General features: G+C 52.9%; 1 protein-coding gene across 11 annotated transcripts in view; it reads left to right on the top strand.

Annotated features, from left to right (window-relative positions):
- FAM120B (family with sequence similarity 120 member B) overlaps positions 1-18,835 on the top strand; it is a 74,746-nt gene that overhangs the window by 41,795 nt on the left and 14,116 nt on the right. For all 11 annotated transcript variants that reach the window (XR_013830898.1, XR_013830899.1, XM_079939908.1 and 8 more), the window contains 3 exons: positions 10,400-10,606; positions 12,039-12,147; positions 14,807-14,899. Coding sequence is in view for 9 of the 11 variants with exons in the window: in XM_079939908.1 (XP_079796034.1) it covers positions 10,400-10,606; positions 12,039-12,147; positions 14,807-14,899 (409 nt within the window). In the remaining 2 variants the exon portion in view is untranslated. The remainder of the gene's footprint in view (positions 1-10,399; positions 10,607-12,038; positions 12,148-14,806; positions 14,900-18,835) is intronic.

The raw sequence follows: 18,835 nt of genomic DNA on the forward strand, positions 1-18,835 counted from the left end.
GTCAAATCCAAAAAAGTCATTGCCAAGACTGATGTCAAGGAGCTTACTGCCTGTGTTTTTTTCTAGTAGTTTTATTTTTTCTGCTCTTATGTTCAAGTCTTTAATCCATTTTGAGTTGATCTTTGTGTGTGGTGTAGATACAGTTTCATTGTTTTGTATATGACTGTCCAGTTTTCCCAATATCACTTGTAGAGACTGTCCTTTCCCCATGGTATATCCTTGGCTCCTTTGTTGACCACTTATGCATGGATTTTTTTCTGGGCTGTCTATTCTGTTCTGTTGACCTTTGTGTCTGTTTTTGTGACAGTACTAACTGTTTTGTTTACTGTAGCTTTGAGATACAGTCGGAAGTCAGGGAGTGTTATGCCTCCAGCTTTGTTCTTTTTTCTCAAGATGGCTTTGGCTATTTGGGGTCTTTTGTTCCATACAAATTTTAGGAGTGTCCTATTTCTGTGAAAAATGCCATTGGTATTTTGATTGGATTGCATGGAATCTGTAGATTGCCTTGGGTAGTATGGTCATTTTAACAATATTCATTCTTCCAATCCATGAGCATGGTATATCTTTCCATTTGTGGAAAGGTCCTTTTAAATGATATGTGTATTTACACGTTTATTAAAAATCCAGGTGATGGGGCTTCCCTGGTGGCGCAGTGGTTGAGAGTCCGCCTGCCGATGCAGGGGACCACGGGTTCGTGCCCCGGTCCGGGAAGATCCCACATACCACAGAGCGGCTGGGCCCTTGAGCCATGGCCGCTGAGCCTGCATGTCCGGAGCCTGTTCTCCGCAACGGGAGAGGCCACAACAGTGAGAGGCCCGCGTACCGCAAAAAAAAAAAAAAAAAAAAAATCCAGGTGATTAGATTATATTTGTAAAGATTATAGCACATTTTATATATATATACTGTACACACATTCATTTACAGACGTAGAAGTCTGCTATATATGAAATCAAAGAATACAGGAACTCTTAATCTGCAGGAATATAAAAAAAGAAAGAAGAAAAACAGTATTACTTGGCACTAAAAAAAAAAAGACAGGCTTTTTTATAAAGCAGGGAAGGCAGTGACCAAGGACACTGGTCTCCTGGGTGCTGAGAGCACAGTGGGGCCAGGCCGTCCATCTGTCAGTCAGTCTCCAGTCGCTACTCTGTCCTCTCTGAATGCTGGGTATGTACTTGCTAGTTTTCCTGTCAGCGTCGTAACTGTCCATGTGTGCGTTCCGCCTACAGCTCTAGAGGACAGGGTCTGCTCACGTGGTCCTTTCATACTTGGTGTGTACAGCCCATAGGAACACACGTGCATGCGTATAGATAGAGATGCAGGTGCATGGCTAGCAGGGAAAGTCAGTTAAGTAGTATTCTGAATTGTATAGCAAATAAGTCCCCCGTCTTAAGCGACTTGAAAGGGGGAGGGTGGAGTCTTAGATTCTTCTATCTGTATCATTTAAGACAGGGATACCTCAGCCAGAGAATAATCACGGGTAAGGTATCACATGTCATGATGTGTGAGTTCCTGTGGTCACTTGCCCCTGTCCTTTCCTGGTTCCTGCCCATCGGGCGGTGGTGGGAGGAGCCCTGGGCCTCAGGAACCCTGGCTCCTGCTGTGTCCTGTGAGCAGTACCTCTAACTTGGGTGCCCTGTGTGCCTGTCCAGGAATGTAAAAGGGGTGCACGTAGCTGCCTTGCTCACCCCCAGGGTTTCGTCAGACTTGGGCACGTGCCCAGAGTGTTGTGTAAAGTCCTCTATGAAGCTTACTGTCACTGAGCCTAGCGGAGCCCAGGCCTGGCGTCCCAGCCAGACTGCGTGCTCTCAGAGCCTCTTTGCTCCGCCCCAGGGTGCTCCGTGGTTTAAATTTGCTTTCACTCTTTCCTTTTGGAATGAGCCAAAGAGACACTGGGGCTTTGTTTGCCTGTCAGTTCCTCTCTGCTGCATTGGGTCCCTGAAACCAACAAAACGATAAACCATCTGCTTTCAGGGGGAGGCCCCCAACTGCTGGAACATTCCAGGCTCACCTCTCCCACCCCCGGCGCTCGGGGAGACCTATCTGAGCCACCCCGAAGCCTAGCTTACAGGAGGTGGCTGGCATCTTTCCTGGCACTACCAGGGCTCCTTGGAAAGTTCTTGGTCTTTTTTTTTTTTTTTCCCTTGCGGTTCGCGGGCCTCTCACTGTTGTGGCCTCTTCCGTTGTGGAGCACAGGCTCCGGACGCGCAGGCCCAGCAACCACGGCTCACGGGCCCAGCCGCCCCGCGGCACATGGGATCCTCCCGGACCGGGACACGAACCCGCATCCCCTGCATCGGCAGGCGGACTCCCAACCACTGCGCCACCAGGGAAGCCCTCTTGGTCATTTTTGATTGGGAAATTAAAAGGAAAAGAAATAGGAGTTAATGGAAAGGAAAATTCTGCTCTGAAATTCGAGCTATACCGCATTAGCAAGGGGTCTGCTGTGAGCATAGCATCTCATCGCCCCGGTGAGGATGTTTCAAGATTTACTGGACACGTGACGATTGGGGCTGCTCCACGGCTGGACCCTCTCTGCCTCCTATTGGGTGCCGGTCGAAGGCCCAGTGCTCAGCACATTTCGTATTGAAGGCAGTGCTGTGCCTTGGCGCTGAGTGCACGGGACCACAGGCGGTTCAGTCAGAGCCCTGTGTCTTGGGCTTAGACTCCAGAGTGTGTTGGAGCCACATTAAGAAGCCACAGCTCCTTTTCCACATGGGTTCCCCAGCGTCGTGTCATCCCCCCAGCAGCCATGCACCTCTCCGGTGGGGAGCAGACGCAGCGTGTGTGAAAAGCAGGTGTAGACGTCTTCCTCGAGAGATCTCTACGTAATATTGCCTTGGCTGGGAAATCCTCACTTTCTAAATCACTCTAAGTCCCATAGGCAGAAATCAAAATGCTCTGAGGACGTATTGAGATCACATTCTTAGAGCACATCAAAATAGTATGCTCTGCTGATTAACTCACTGGAACAGCCACAGAAACACAGGATTGTGTAAAAGTACACTCAGATTTAGAAAAATGCTTTCATTATTAGGCAGCTCAAAATTGGATGAATGAGTGAATAGTAGAAATAGAATCTATTGAAAGTTTTAGTAGACTTTTTAAAGTTGTTTTGTAAACATAGGAGATGAGTGCTCCAGACAGATTAAATGAGATGAATGGGTAGGAAACCTGGTTTCCATATTTTCCTCATTTTTATTCTCTCTGGCATGCTTACGACTTTCAAATGCTTGTCCCAGGCAGGATATCGTTGAGTGACTTTGGGAGGGAAGAGAGGTAGTGAGAGGGCTCAGGGTGCCTGGAGCCCAGAGTCCAGAAGGCCTGGTGCCCAGCGGTGGCAGCAGTCCCAGTTTCGCGTGGTTTGTATCACAGTACAGGTCCTGGTACTCGGTCCAGAAGATGCGGTCTCTCCGGGTGAGCACGAGCGTTGTGAAGAGACCGTAAGGTGCACAGTGGGGAACACGGCTGACGAGCCCTTGAGGGAACTGGCCGTGAGGGCTGGTCACGCCTCCTCCCTGAGTCCATCTGCAGTGCTCAGACAGGTTCTCCGGGCGAGAGGAGCCCGGGGAGAATGGCTGTGCCCCTGGGAGGGGGCTGGGGGCCCTTGTTAAGTGAAGGCGTGTGGGTGTGAGGGCAGCGACGGAGCTGGCGGGACGCCTCCTTGAGAGTCGGGAGAGATCTCGGCCCGCCCTCCCGGGCCCGTAACGGTTCAGAAGGGTCGATCTCTCCCCCACCAGACACCCGGGGTGTGCGCTCGGACAGGAGAGAGCGAGGGAGGGCCAAACCCAGCCCGCGCCCGCCCCCGACACAGCCACGCTCAGTCGCTCACACATTGTCTGTGGACGCGTTCACATCCCAGCCGCAAAACCGGGTGGTTGCGATAGATGCTCTCTGCCCTTCCCAGACAGCTGGCCAGCAGCCCTGGGCGTGAACCTGAGAGCTGGTTGGTGGGCACGGACGCTCAGGGTCAGAGGAGGGGTCCGTGTGTACATGCCTGGCATAGTTCACAGCTGCCCAGCTTTAGAATCTGAGCTATTCACATTTGGGTTTTCGTCCCTCTCCTGTTTTTGTCTTGAATCATAAGCAGATGTTACAACTTCTTACTGCTTCTTCCTACAAACATTCAGGTATTAAGACTTCAGCACTCTGGCTTTGAAACTGTCTCTAGCCTCTGTTCTCCCCTTTCCAGGCCACTCACACCCCAGGGTAGATTAAAGATTTTGATGCTCAGAATCTGCACTTTTCCAAGTAGGCTGGCCTTCCAGGCCCTCTGATTCTGTCTGCCCTGGTGTCTGTCTTGCAGTCCAGCCCCCGTGAAGCAGGCCCTCCACAGACCCCAGCTTTCCATGCCCACCAAGACCCAGCGCTCACCACCAAGGTGACTTCTTTCCTTCTGCAAATACCTGTAGTTACTCCTGGTTACCTGTACTTGCTGATAACACATAAATACCTGTAGTTACTCCTGGTTACCTGTTTTTGGCAATTACACAGGTGCTGTGTGATCCCTCTTCCAGTGTTGCAGGATCTGCTTCAGAACCGTGTTCTTCCTTTTCTCAGCGTGGGTCTCTTACTGTAACGCTGCTCTTGGATACGTGTCCCCTTTCTCATGTCGTTCAGACTGTTCTTAAACTCCTTGGCTTGTGGCTTCTTCAAGAGTGGGGACTCCGCTTTCTTCATCTTTGTGTATTCTCTGGTACCTATGCTTCTGAGTAACTTAGCAGGTACTCAGCTAGTATTTGTTCAAATGAATTGAGATACATCCTTCCTGGGGCAGAGTAGGGGGCGGGCCGAGTGTTTATAACTTCCATGGAGCCCCCTTGTGTGTCGTATGTACTCAAATAATTGTCAGTTTGCTTAATGTTTGTATAAACCGCTGTGATGTTGGTAGATGTCCTTTTTATCTTCATGAATAAGAGCCTTTCACATAAAATGTGTTTTTCTACAGCAGAAACGGACCTCAGACGTAATTTCAGTTTCACCTTTCTTTTTCTACAGCAATGTGATTTCTTTTACAAACCCCATCCCGTTGGTTGCGGTATATATTCCGGGGTTGAGCGGGTGGGCACCCCCCGAGACACTGTGCCAACTCGCTCTACCAGTGGGGGCCGGGCTCCCCCGCCCCGCTGCCCCCGTGCCTGCTCACCTCCCACATCAGCCGGGCAGCAAAGCTCTGACACCTTGCACAGAGTTTCTTCCCCAGACCCCACCTGCCAGAGGCGGAGCTCGCTGGCTGCCTGGCAGTCCCCCTGCGGGCTCTGAGCTCCACTCGCCCGAGGCGCCTCCCCTTCCTGCCCCACGCCTGCCCCTTCCTCTTGCTCACTCTTCACACGTGGGGCACACTGGAGGTCTTTCAGGTTCTCCGGGGGTGAGGCTTTTGAAAGTGAGAGGCCGGAACTTGGCAGTTTTGCCCTTTCCTGTCCCCATGTACTGATGGCACAGAGGCTTAGGTGACTGAAGGCCTTAAGGAAGAACGGGAAGAAGGGTGGAGTTATGGTTACAATGACCTTACTACATTTTTTGGTAAAGATTAGCCCTTTACCATTCTTTCAGTCCCCTTCTGCAGTTTTGTACTTGTAAACATAATGGCAGACCTCATGGTGGTCGTGGACCCTGGAGCCACCTTCCTTCTGACTGGATCACTCGAGGCTGCAAGAGCTGCCTGAGATGAGGTGACGGGGCGGGGGAGATGAGGGCAGCTTCGAAGCCATAGGACGTCTGCATGTGTTCAGGTGGCTCTGAGTCTGGAGAGGGGTCAGGACCAAGGAGGCGGTCTGGAGTGGACATTGCGGGTGGTAGCACTGTGGGAATAGCAGGCTTCATCCTGCCAGCCGTATGTGGGCTGTGCTGCTCCCATAGGTATTTCCTCTGTCACAGTTTTTCGTGAAGGAAAACTTGACTTCAGACCAAGCTGCATGTTCTCTTCTTTCCTCTGTTCTTGGGTCCTTTCTGTGAGCCACAAAGCACTCTAGCAGGAATTGTTTTTCCTGTTTGTTACCTGTGGTCATCCATTCTGAACCTTAGGTGTAGGTCAGGATGGAGTTGGAAGTTAGGAGTGCGTTCAGAGGCTGTCTCCTCATGCCCTGCACGTGCGGGGGCTGCAGATCAGAAGGTTATGGTTGGCAGGCCTGTCAGTGCTGCCGGACCCAGCACGCCCGAGAAAGCCACTGACTTTGGCCAGGTGGAGATTTTGTTTCTATGTGTGGTGAGTTCAGAAAACCTGCAGTTGTTCCACAGGGTATTGTGGGTATTTTAGTGATGTTACAGGGTGCTGCAGCTGGCCCAATCCTAAGACAGGCGGCCCTTGACAGTTTCTCACTTATTTCATTTTACTCTCTTCCGCTTTTGTTCCTTGCAAGTGTCCATTTAAATTCTAGGAGTGCATCTCAACACAGTTTACTTTTGCCTGGATTAAAGATGTGGCGTAAAAACGACATTGGATAAGAACGTGTACAGGAGAAATGGAATTTTCATCTCGCTTGCTGAGGGCAGGAGCCGTGTCACGACTGCCCGCGCAGGCCTCAGTGTTACCCTCGGGGCAGCACCTGTCGTCTCGTGGTGACCCTGTGTTCGCGAGAAAGAAGAGCTTTCTGGGTGCACTACTGCTGGTGCCTCGTTAAACGGTGCCCTGCCTCTGATTTCTTTTTCCCTCTAAGGTAGGATCAGAAGGTGGTAGGCTTCCCCACACAGCCTTCACACGTCACTTATTTACATGTAAATCCAGCAGCTGTTTTGAAAGTACCCACTGTGTGGACAGCCCTCCTGCAGTGACCCACCTGACACGCTTACCCCTGCTGTGTTCTCACAGGCTTATCTGTGCGTCAGACAGATGCACTCGTGTTATCCTCCACTTACAGATGAGTGGCTCTCCAGGGCCTACCAGGTAGTGTCGGCATCCTCCGTACAGACGCAGAGCCCTGCTCCTGTGGTTCCCGTCTTCTCCCCCGACACAGTCATCACGAGTCACGTGCTTGACTCCCTGTCTCCTGCCTATTGGCTCGCGTCTCTCCCCGTCCTGGGGGTTGGAGCTGACCCTGGTACCTGGCCCGTGGTTGTGTGGGTGATGTGTAGGTGCCAGCCACCGGCCCCGCTGCCTCAGGCGGCCTCCTGCCCCTGAGCAGCATCATGTCTTGATTCACGGCAGGAGGGAGTGCTAGACAGAGATGGGAGGGTCGGAAGGTAAAGTTGGGAAGCTGCTAGGCTTCGGGGGACTGTTAGTATTGGATTCGAGCCCTGGGCCACCCCTGTTGGACGCGGAGAGTCTGGGGGTCACAGGTAAGTTACTCAGTGCAACATGAGAAGCCTCCAGGGGAGGGTCTCAGCAGACGGCCCCATTTTCGGTGGTCTCTGCCCTCAGGAGCCATCTTTAACAAGCTCTCCGGGAAGCCGCGGGACCCCTGTGTGACTCAGGAGGGCTGAGGAGCAGCCGGCTGTTAGGAAAAGCCGGACCAGCCCCTCGTGCGCCTGCCCCGCAAGGTTCAGGCGGCCTCCTTGGGCTTGTGTTGTACAGTCGTGCCTGCCTGTAGCCACAGAGAACTTAGGTGCAGAACCTCCTGAGTCCAACCGGCCTTTCAGACCAGAGGAGCTCAGAGTTTGCCTTTGCTTTGTTTTCTGGTGAGTGGTAACGAGTCTGCAGTGCTCTCCTTGCCGTGTCTGGATTTCCACCTGGTTTTAGGACAGTCGCTCTGGTGAAGCAATGCCTGAAAGGGAGCATCGGCTGACTAGGGGGTTTTGGCCTCCATGTATACATAACTGCTAATACCTTAGCGTATAAACACCACACAGTTGAGCTGTTTACTGTTAAAATATTGACTGTGAGGCTTTGCAGCGTTAGAACTGGTCTTTCTGGTTTCTGTGTCCGCATTAGATGCTCCATCACCTCAGCAGGAAGTGCTCAGGGCTCGGCTCCTCCTTGTCTTCATTGCAAAGCACCTTGAATCCTGTTTCCAAAATACGGCCGCTTTTATTTATGACTTTTATTGGTAAGGCCATACCTTAGCCACATGGAATTAGTCCGTGCTCACCAGCGACTCCGAGTCTGGATTCAGGGTCAGCCTTCTGCCACACTGACTTGTTCCCTAAATTCCAGTTCTTTGGGGAAGAAGAAGAGTTGCTATGTGACTTTCTCTGTTGCTGGAAGATACCCGCAGATTTTGATTCTGCAACCTGTGAAAATCTTCTGCTCTTTCAACACAACCAACTGTTTATTTTTGGAATACAGACTTGGTTTAACATTTGAAAACCGGTGTGATTCACTTCGTTAGTACCACGCATGATGCAGAGAAAGTATTCGGTTGAATTCAGTACCTGTTTGTCGTAAAAAGTCTCGGCAGACCAGGACTGGAAGGGAATTTCCTTAATCCAACAAAGAGTATCTACAACAGAAATCAGACCTGATGGTAAAACAGTGGACGTTTTTCCACTCTGGTGGGAGTGAGTCAGGGGTGCCTTCTTCCACCACTTCCCTTACACTGGAAGAAAAGAATAAAACTGTCATTATTGACAGGTGGCGTGATTGTGTATATGGAAACTCCAGATCTCCAGGGCAACCATTAGAATTACTAAGCAGATTTAACGGGGGCTGGTGCAGAGCCAACACACACAATCCAGGTATATTCTACAGAAACAACAACAAGTCAAAATGGCCCCCGCGCTTTTGTGTTTACACTAACAGCAAAGAAAAAATATGAAGTACTTAGGAAAAATCAACAGCTGGGCCAGGTCTCCACACTGGCAACCATAAAGCATTGCTGACAGGATGCGCTCCTGGGCTGGAAACAGGCTCACTGTTTAAAGATGCCCGTTGTCCGCAGCGTGGTTCATAGGCTCAGCATCCCCAGTCAGCCCTGCAGGCAGTGGCGTGTGACAGCCCGGAGCCGGTTCCGTCAGCTCACTGGCGAGCAAGCCCGTTCCTGCTTTGAGGAGTCGGTTAGCGCTACCTCTGGGGACAGTGGGTGTGGCAGGGAGGGGCAGGGGGGCTTCTGTGGTCCTGGTGACATTTGCTTTGTGGCCCAGGTGTTGGTTGCCTGGTTTGTTTGAGAATTCAAGTGGCGCACATAGGATCTGTGCTTTGCAGAGTGGTATACTTCATTTAAACTTTACTTTAAGACAGACAGACAGGTGTCAAAGAGATGAGCAGAAACTGACTCCATTACTGGAAAATGTGCTTCATGAGAGAACTGCCCCCAATACTCAGAAAATACGCAGCCTCTGCGTCAGTTCACCTGACCTTGAGCAGCCATGGTGGGTGCCCTGACCTGGGGCTGAGACCTGCCCCGACCCGTGCGGCCTGCAGTGCAGCCTCGGGGCTGGGCGCTTTGCAAAGGGGAATGCGGGAGGTGGAGAAGGTCCAGCGGTGGGCAGGCGGGAAGGTGCTGACTGACACTGCCACTCAGGCCCCCGAGTGGGGTGGTGCCTCTGAGAAATGGAGCATTTGATCTTACTGCACTTAAATTCAAACCTCACCCAGGGCCCCAGCTGCTGGTGTGGACAGTGCGGCTCTAGACAGACAGTACCCCGTGTGCGTGGGTGCACAGGGTGAGGGCTCGACGACTGAAATCAGGGAGACGGTGGAAGGTGCTGATGACAGCAAGGGGCAGATAGCCTGGTGAGGGCGCGGGCAGAGAGACCTGAGGGTCACGACCACGCTTCTCTCAATAAGGGAGGTGAGACCTGACTTAAAAAGGGCATGAACATCTGTCCCTTTTCCTGGTTTACTTCAATTTTGTAAACTATGTGAGATACATAATGACATTTAAAATCGCTGCTGTTTACTTTGAGCAACACAGATCCACCCGATGCCGACAGACTGAGTTGAACTTGCCTTGTTAACAAAACCCCGTGGACAGTTGCTGCCTGTCAGTTCACTGTGTGTGGTCAGCACAGGCCACAAATTCCAGGAACACGAGCGATTGAAGGCGAAGGGCGTCTCTGCAGGTTCTCACCAAACGGAGCCCCTGCTGTGTCCAAGAACAGGAAGGAGGTTTGACAGCAGAATAAATATTTTGTATGGGTGTGACCTTAATTTGTAAGAAGTAACAGACTATCAACCCTATGCAGTAATAAGCCATTTTATTCTTAAATGATAGACATTCGTGTAAAACATATCTAATAATGTTCACAGAACTCAGTGTGATTTTTAAAAATGCGATGACTCATCAGTGTCTAAAATGACCCTGTCTTGGCTTCTCTTTCTTTGCCTTTGCTTTTAAAGAAAGTTTCCCAGTAGGCCCGAGGCTGCAATCCTGTCACTTTCCCGGCAGGTCAGAGCTTTGGCCTTTGCAGCTCCAAGGGTGTCTCTGTGTGCGGAGCACGTCGCACCCCGAGGGCGCAGCGCCTCTGGTTCTCTGCCCGAGTGGCGGCTGCCTCCTCACCTTCTCTGTGCGTCTTGTCTCCACAGCTCGACCACGTCGACCCCAGGGCTGTGCAGCTGGGTACGCTCCTGGTCCGCGGCCTCACCACCCTGGTGCTGGTCAACAGTGCCTGCGGCTTCCCCTGGAAAACGTCGGACTTCATGCCCTGGAATTTGTTCGACGGGAAGCTGTTTCATCAGAAGTACCTGCAGTCTGAGAGAGGGCACACAGCAGAGGCGCTTGTGGAGCAACACGTGAGTTCACAGTTTTCTTTACGCTTAGAAAAAGCAGGTTTGAAATCAGTTGCTCAAATGCATCACGAAAACTCAGAGTCCTCGGCTGGAGGTCAAAAGGGTCCGCAGCACCTTCTGTCCTCACGGTCATTTTACTTTAGGAACAGACCCCAGCAGTCCGCTCTGAGGAGCCGCAGATCCCAGGCTTTGAAATTGACCCAGAAGTCCGTGAGGCTGCTGGTGCCGGTGGTCTCCTCCGCTGTGGTTGTGCCTCAGGCCTCAGGGTCAGCGTCGCTGAAGCTTCTGCCAGAACCTGTGAGGAGGCGGGCGAGCAGCGTCCTGCCCAGTCTCACACATTTTGAATTTTCGAGCGCTTTCGCTGCTTTTCCCCTTTTTGAGTTAAGAATGCACGTTCCCTGCAGAGCTGCCTCTGCAGACATCAGACTAATTCAATAGGAGCGGTGATGATTTGTTACTTGAAAATATTCCCTGAAGGCTGACAGTTTAGTTGGGGTCATTGGCTGCTGTTCTGGCTTTGTAAGTACAACTGCTACACGGTTCCTGGAAGATTTCCAAGTCGGGCCCCGGCCAAGCTCATTTGGAACGTGTGTTAATACCCACAGGACCCTGTGATCAGCGAGAGCTGACTGTCTGTGACAGGTCAGCGCTCCACGCCTTCACATCAGATGGAAAACATGACTGACTGATGTGCCGGTAGTGCTGCTTCACACACAGACACAGTCCAGGGCGTCGTAGGGATGTAAGTGTTCAGAATTTAGAAGCAGCCACGGTTACGCAGTCAACAAAAGCAGAGTCCTGACAAAAATGTCCTGTAAGTGTGGCCTTGGTACCGAATCAGTGAAAGGTAACAGTAGGCCGGGCTCATGGCCTGCACATCACCCATCACGGACCCCTCCCTCCTTTCCTTCCTAATGTCTTGACCAAGTACAAAATGATTACAGGTTCACACTCACTGCTTTAAAACAAGTTAGGGCAGATAGGATCGAATATTCAATAGTACAGATGAGGCTGGAAGGGAAGGTCACATGTTAATTTGTTGTCTGTGGCCTTGCTCTTTCCACTTACTGTCTTACAACCAAGAGGAACTGAGGTGATAACACACTACCGGCATGGATGTTTTAGGTATGATTGTGTGTTAGGGCCATAGATGTCACAGTAGAACTTGAAGGCCCTTTTGGAAATGCTTGTATAACCTACAGGGGACAGAGAAGGTGTAGCTGCCACTGTCGCCATTCCAGGGCATGCAGGAGAAGACCAGTTCCTAAGAACATCTTGCTGAGTTGCAGTGTGGAAGGGAAACTGCAGCCGAGCTCGCCCACACCGCTGCAGTGTCCTTGGGCACAGTATACTGTGTAGTTTCACTCACGTAGTTGCGTCTCCCGAGTGCCTGCCTGTGTCTGACACTGCTCCGCCCCATCTGGTGTGTTTGCAGAGGTCCTGGCTCACCAGATTCCATGCCCTGAAGTCAGTCGTGTGCAAGGCCTGCATGAAGGAGAACAGACCCATCGTCAGCAGGCGGCACTGGCGTTCACACCACTCAGGTGGGTCCCAGCCTCTCGGTCCCGGGAGGGGCCCCACTGCCACGTGCAGCTGCAAGGAGAGGCTGATAAAATTGGAAGAAGAAACAAAATTAAGATGATAGTGTGCTGCTGAGCGGTTTAAGTTCTGGTCCCCGTAGGAGGGAGTTTTCAAAGGGTTCATGTGCTGAGAGTTAAGGACCCTCCTCTGGGGCTCAGCCTCCTTTCCAGGAGGCCCTGAAGTACACACGCCGCTGGGCTGGTGGGCCTTTATTTGACAGAGGTTTGGACTTATTTTTTCTCATGATAAAAGTACATGAGAAAACACTTAGAATATAAAGAAAATAATTAAAAATGAAACCCAAATAACCTTTAATTCTGTCTCCTGAAGGTAACAGATGATGACAGATGTTTTCCTGTGTTTTCGTCTCATTATGATTATACTCTGCATGCTTGTGTGCTCTGTTCTCCTCGGCACTTGACTTCCAGCGTGATCGTGGTCACGGTGGTCAGGCTCCCCTTAAACAGAAGCCCCACCACCACACGCACTGCCTTTGCGTCGTAGCCCCCCGCCTCAAGCTTCCGTTTTTTCTCGTTATACTTGATGCTTTTCTGTGTGTTGTTTCCTTAGGATAGAGTTCCGTTGTTCACAGAATTATAGATCCAAACATAATTGGATTTTAGATAAATGTTGCCAACTTGTTTTCTAAAAACACACGGTCACTTCACACCTTCACCAGAGGGGTTAAGAGTTCCTGTTTCATGCATTCTTGACACCACTTAAAAGTTTGTTTTTCTGACTAATTTGATAGATGAAAAAGCCTGTCTCCTTGATTGGGTGCTTCTTTGTTTATCAGTGAAGTCGGACATCTTGTTCAGTAGCTGATTGTGTTGAGTTCATTTTTAATCACGTTCTCATGTCCTCGTTTGGGTAGGATCTATACCTGTAACTGTAGCAGCCCCATTTTTTCTTGATGGAATAGAGAATTACCCCAAATTCCTACTCCCCCAGACCGTCTTGACTTCTGCTCACACCAGCCCTGCACGTTTCGCTCCGAGAGACTTTGTGCCGTGAGGTCGGTGAGGCCTCAGGTCGCGTCCAGCTGCTGCCGGTCAGTGCTGTGTAAAGGGGCTTCCGGCCCCTCCCCACTCCTAATGGTGACAGAGTCCCGCCTGGCCTCGCCCCCTCTCCATCCTTTACCTTTCTCCAGCTGCCTGGAGATAGGCGGCGTTTGAGACCCCAGAGCAAAAGTTTATTCCTTGCAGAAGAAAGAGGCAGCGTTCTCTCTGTGTCCCCTGTTCCCCACATCTGTTGGCAGCATGTCACTCAGGCCGTCTGCCCTGTGAGCACCGCACCAGGATTCCTGTCACTAGTGAGATGGTTAGCAGAGCAGCGACAGGCTGGCTGCAGACGTGCAGATGGCGGGGTGCAGGCTTTGTCAGCTGCAGCAGTCACTGGGATTTGGGTGCCTGAACCTCTTCCTGCATTTCAGAGTCTGACGCTCAGGCTTAAGAGGGCTGTACATGTGACAAGCTTTCTTGAAAGCCCTAAGGCAGCCTGTGGTTTCACAGAGGTTAATGCTGCAGTACGGTCACTCCTAATACAGACAGGAAACTCTGTGATCTCTTTCTGGTGAAGTGTCCGTAAGATGGCAGACCTGGGTGATCCTGTCGAGTTACTCCAGATTTTGGAAGAAACGGTTTCAGCAGATAATCATGAGTCAATTTACGTGATTTGGAAACTGCTCCTTTTTTCTCTCCTCGATGTCATCATTTTCTTCACAAATACAGCCTGATATTCTGTGGTTCACTCCCCTGGGCGCCGGTGGCTCGCCAACACCGCACAGGTTCTCAGTGGCAGAGCCCAGCCCCTTGGCCCCAGCCCAGCGTCCTTCGGTCACCTGCACGCAGCCGCTGTCTCCTCCTCCCGGGACGAGCTGGTGCCGTTGACACTTGCCGGTGCCTTTCAGGCCGCTCCCCGCCCTCAGCTGGCAACAGTGTGCGTGGAGGGCAGGGGCCTGGGGCTGAGCCAGTGCGGAGCCGCCTGCCCGTGTCCTCAGAGCGCTGGTTCGCCCCTGTGGCTGGTGCCGGGCAGGCTTGGCCTCCTTTCTTTATGGAATAGTGTGAGGTACCAAGGTAGTGTTTAGAATCACATTTAAATATGTACTTAGACTTGCTAGTACTGAATTCTAGTAGAGACAGACAGAAGAAAGCGTCAGGGTTTAGGAATTTAGAAGAATTCAGAGTGAGCCGATTGCGTGCCGATGAAGTTTGTGGGGAATTGGGAGGAGAGGGTGGCCTGGTCAGGCCCACCATGTCCCAGAGCCCCGCGTGCTGGTGGCCAGCAGTGTGGGCCTGGGCCTGTGGCCGCTGCCCAGGGCAGCTGCCCGAGGAGGCAGAAAGGAGAACTTACTGCCCTGCTTTGAGGGACCTGACAGGATAGCCTGCTCGTCCCCCCCACAGACTCTCCTGGGAACAGGTTTAAGTGCAGCCCTGAGCCAACCCGGCCGCGGTGCCGTGGCCCCAGCATCTGCATTTTTCAGGGGCTTTCCCTGTGGTGGTAAGGACGTTAGAAGTTTGGGAGCTGCCAGCCCAGGGTCGTCTTGCTCTACTCTTAAACACGACTGCCATTTGGAGTTCTGCGTCTGGTAGCTGCTGACGTGCTGATCACGTGTCCCCACAGGGCAGAGGGGCCGACAGGGATCCAGCGACCACAGGATGAGCTCTGGGTACAGCCGGTCTGGCCAAGGACAGCACTGGAGGGACCAGGGGCCAGGTAAGAGGCAGGCGGGGTGGCGGCAGTGTTCCGGAGACTGCCTCGCAGCTGTTTTGGAAATATGTTGTATGTTTACAGGTAAATAAACAGATAAATGTACTGATAGATCTGATTGCTTTGCCTAGTGAAGTGGAGGCGTAATTGCCGTGCTCGGTGCTAGCCTGCCTCTGCTCACCGCTTTATTCATTTTCTGTCAATTTATTCATCTGTTCAAGACCCAGTTTTTTGTAATTTACTCAAAGGAAGGCTCTTGTAAAGGCTACATATACATACACCCTTCTAATAAGAAGACAAACACATTTTCTTATGTTCTATGACTTTTTTTTTTTTTTTTTTTTTGCGGGCCTCTCACTGCTGTGGCCTCTCCTGTTGCGGAGCACAGGCTCCGGACGCGCACGCTCAGCGGCCATGGCTCATGGGCCCAGCCGCTCCACGGCATGTGGGATCTTCCTGGACCGGGGCACAAACCCGTGTCCCCTGCATCGGCAGGCGGACTCTCAACCACTGCGCCACCAGGGAAGCCCTATGACTTGGTTTTATACGTAAGAGCCTTAACAGTGTGATCTGGGAAGTAAGATGAATCCTTTGCTTCTTATGTGTGTAATACAGATACCTGGTTTGAACGCATAAAGATGAATTTAGTACGTTGTGGCCACGTGGACTCCGAGCCAGGCTGTGTGTGGACTGCTCGTCCCGCGGTGGCCTGTGGGGGGCTGAGTTCTTCCCACTAGTTCTTGGTAGAATCTGCACTTACCTAATGTTAGGAGTCTGTTGGTCGGTTCCGTGAGGCCAGAGTTTATTATGACTGTTCCGGAAATGCCCATCCCTGTGGGGAGAGGAAAGCTTCCCAGAGTTAGACTCACAGTTGCTGCAGCTGTTCCTTTGAGCTTACTTCACCTGCAGTCTCTGCCCTCACAAATGACGCCACCCTCTGTCACTTGAAGCTTCCAGGTGGGCTGGTTGAACAAAGTGAGTAAAGTTCCATCTTCTTAGAGTCCCTGGTCCATTGTTGGGACGGGGTTACTTCCGCCCAGGGCCAGCTAAGTCATCTGAACGATCACGTAGTGCCGTGTCACTGAGCAGGGAAAATACCTCCTTTCCATGACTTCACAGCGAGAAGGTGCTGAGGTTGACTCAGTTGCAGACAGGGCACCCGGAAAACCATAGGCAGGTCTGTGTACGCCCTGGAATCCGAAGGTGATAGCAGTGCTGTGGACTCATGGCCGAGGGCGCAGCCCCTCAGACACTGGGCTGGGGGGCTGTCCATCCGTCACACCTGCGTCGTACACAGGGACATGCTGCCGATGGCACTCATCCGTCAGCCCCATCCCCCTCTAGCTGGGCAGTGGGACTGCTTGGAAACAGGCAGAATTTCAGCTTCTGACTCTTGAGAACGATGGGCCTTCCTCAGGGGAACCAGGGGGAAGGTATTTCTGAGAGAAGGAGGACCCTGGACAGATATGCGGAGGCCTGGAGGGAAAAAGGCGGGGCTCCCCTCCCCCCGCCCCCACTGGGTTACACGAGGGGTCCGAGGAGAGGGGCAAAGCCGTGCACAGGGGGCCACAGCCGCGGAGGAGCAGGGGCGGCCCTTACCCGGCCGTGCTCTCCCCTCGCGAGGGCCACACAAGACGCCCTTGGCGTCCTGAGCAGGGCGATGCCAGGAGGGGCGGCCGTCAGGCAGCAGACTGTCATCCACATGCCCAGAGCCCGCGGCCTTCAGTGCGGAGCCGGGAGGAAACGTCGTGCGGTTCTGACTGGGTTTGGGTCTCGGTGCTGGCCCTGGGGCCTCGAGGCCTTGTGTGGTGGGCTTGGAGCCGGGTGGGGGCCTGGATCCCCCACTCCAGATACGAGTGCGATGCTGGTCCCCCTGGAGTCAGGCCCCCAGCAGAGCGCGGAGGGCGGGGGAGCTGAGGGCCATCTTTAGCTGCCTGGCCCGGCATGGCCAGGGTCAGCCCTCCCTCCAGAGTCCGCTCCCAAAGCCAGGAGACAGGCCCCTGCCAGTGTCTCTCCAGCCGTCTCCCTTCCCCCCACCACCCTGCGCTCCCCATCGGGGCCTGATGTTCTGTGAACGGCCACCTTCCCTCGCCCCTTTGGCTCAGGCCCGTGCCCTCTCCTTCCTGCTGGGCCTCGGGTCAGGAGAGCCAGGGTGGGAGGCTGCAGGTTGAGACGGGCACCGGGTGGGAGAGGCTGTGACCTCGGGCGCCTGCGGGGGAGCACTTGGCCAGCACCAGGCCATCCTCTAGAGGGCGTGTCACCTCGAACAGCTCCTGCACCACCCCTGGGCCTCATCACTGGGTGTCCGGCCCAGGTACCCCTAGTGTCCTTCTGGCTCTGAGCCCCGAGGTCCTTTGCTGCTGCTTTTTCACGCTGGGACAGTGGCCCTGCAGAGTGCGTAAGAGGCAGACCTGTGTCCTTGGGACGCACCATCGGGTGCAGGCCTCGTGTTGCCCCACGCCGGGTGGCGTTGGGCCTGGTGCGCCCTTGAATTTGAAGCCTGTAGAATAGTACACGCTACAGACTTTCTTTTCTTACTTCACTTGGGTCCAGACAGGCAGAAGCTGTCTCGAAACCTGGGTCCACCACCTGCCAGAGGCCTGGCCTGAGCAAATCACAGATCCTCTGGGGCTGTTCCCTGACGTCTGACCTGGGGCCAGGCTCTTCCTGCAGGCTGTGCTGAGGGCTGGAGGGAAGGCACCCGTGGACCTGGCCTCTGGTGGCCCCTACGCTGTCCTTTCTGAGACCTTGTTCCTCTCCTGCTGTTAGCTCTAGTGTTTCCCTTAATATTTTCACGTTGACCTGTTTTATTAGAGTTATTAGTTTATTAGAGTTGTTTTTCTATTAAAAAGCAAACAAAGTCAACTATACCTCAGTTAAAGCTGTTTTTTAAAAATAAAATAAAGGAAGGAAACAAAGCAAAGCTTGACTGTGCAGGCTTGGCCTGTATGAGTTCAGCCATCACTTGACCACAGGACCAGAAGCCATTGCTTAAACACCAAGTCCTCTCCAGGACATTGCCCTCAACCTGGTCAAAGTTTCCTCTGGTTGCCGGCCAAGGGCCAAGGAGAAAAGGTCGTGAATGTTGGCTTCGTCCTTACTTCCTTGTGATGGCATCAGGAGCATGTTAACATTGAAGGAGAAACAGTTTTCCTTGGATCTACAGTAAACAAAGAAGTTTCTTCAAATTCTGTTGGCAGACAGGAGTAGTGTCTGGCAATTTCTCCTCGTGCAAATTAGAAAAACAGAGTGACTTTCCTTAGGGCGGAAGCGTAGACGCTCACCATCAGCCCTGGTTCCCTGCTGGGGAGGAATCTTCCTCTTGAGACCCCCACGTGACTTGACAGCTGGCCCCCTGGGGAGTGACAGGAGCCCTGCTGGCCGTGCAGAGGCCCAGGTGCTGCCCGCGTTCACGTATCCTACATGTGTGGACTGGGCCCTGTGGAGGTTGAGGTCAGGCTGAGTGGTGTTGGTGAAGAGAGAAGTGGACGGACGCAAGCCTGAGAGCAAGCAGGTCAGTGCAGAAGGACGGGGACACCCGGACGCTGAGGGCCTCTGGGAGGCTGGGGGCGGCAGCGTCCCAGTGGGACTGGACCAGAGCACTGGCAGGCAGCTGGTGACTGGAGAACGAGGGGCTCCTCGTTGGTCTGGCGGGCTTTAAGGTGCTGGGAGGAATGATTCAAGGAAGTGGTTGGGTCTGGGGGAAGGAGGGTGAAAGGTTGTCACCTGCAGGAGCACAAGGCCAGGTGTTGCCACCACCTTGGGCTGATGAGAGGGGTCGAGGACGCATGCCAGCAAGGCCTGTGCGTGTCTGCTGAGTCTTCCCACCTGGTCTCGGGCTTCGGGCACGTTGGCAGAGCAGAGGCCCCCGGGGAAATGTGCTGTCTCTTCCCTTCTTCCTCCTCTGCCAGAGACCTGAGCTCTGGGCCCCACAGGTCTCAC

The sequence above is a fragment of the Stenella coeruleoalba genome, assembly GCF_951394435.1.
Source record: "Stenella coeruleoalba genome assembly, chromosome: 12".
NCBI lineage: Eukaryota > Metazoa > Chordata > Mammalia > Artiodactyla > Delphinidae > Stenella > Stenella coeruleoalba.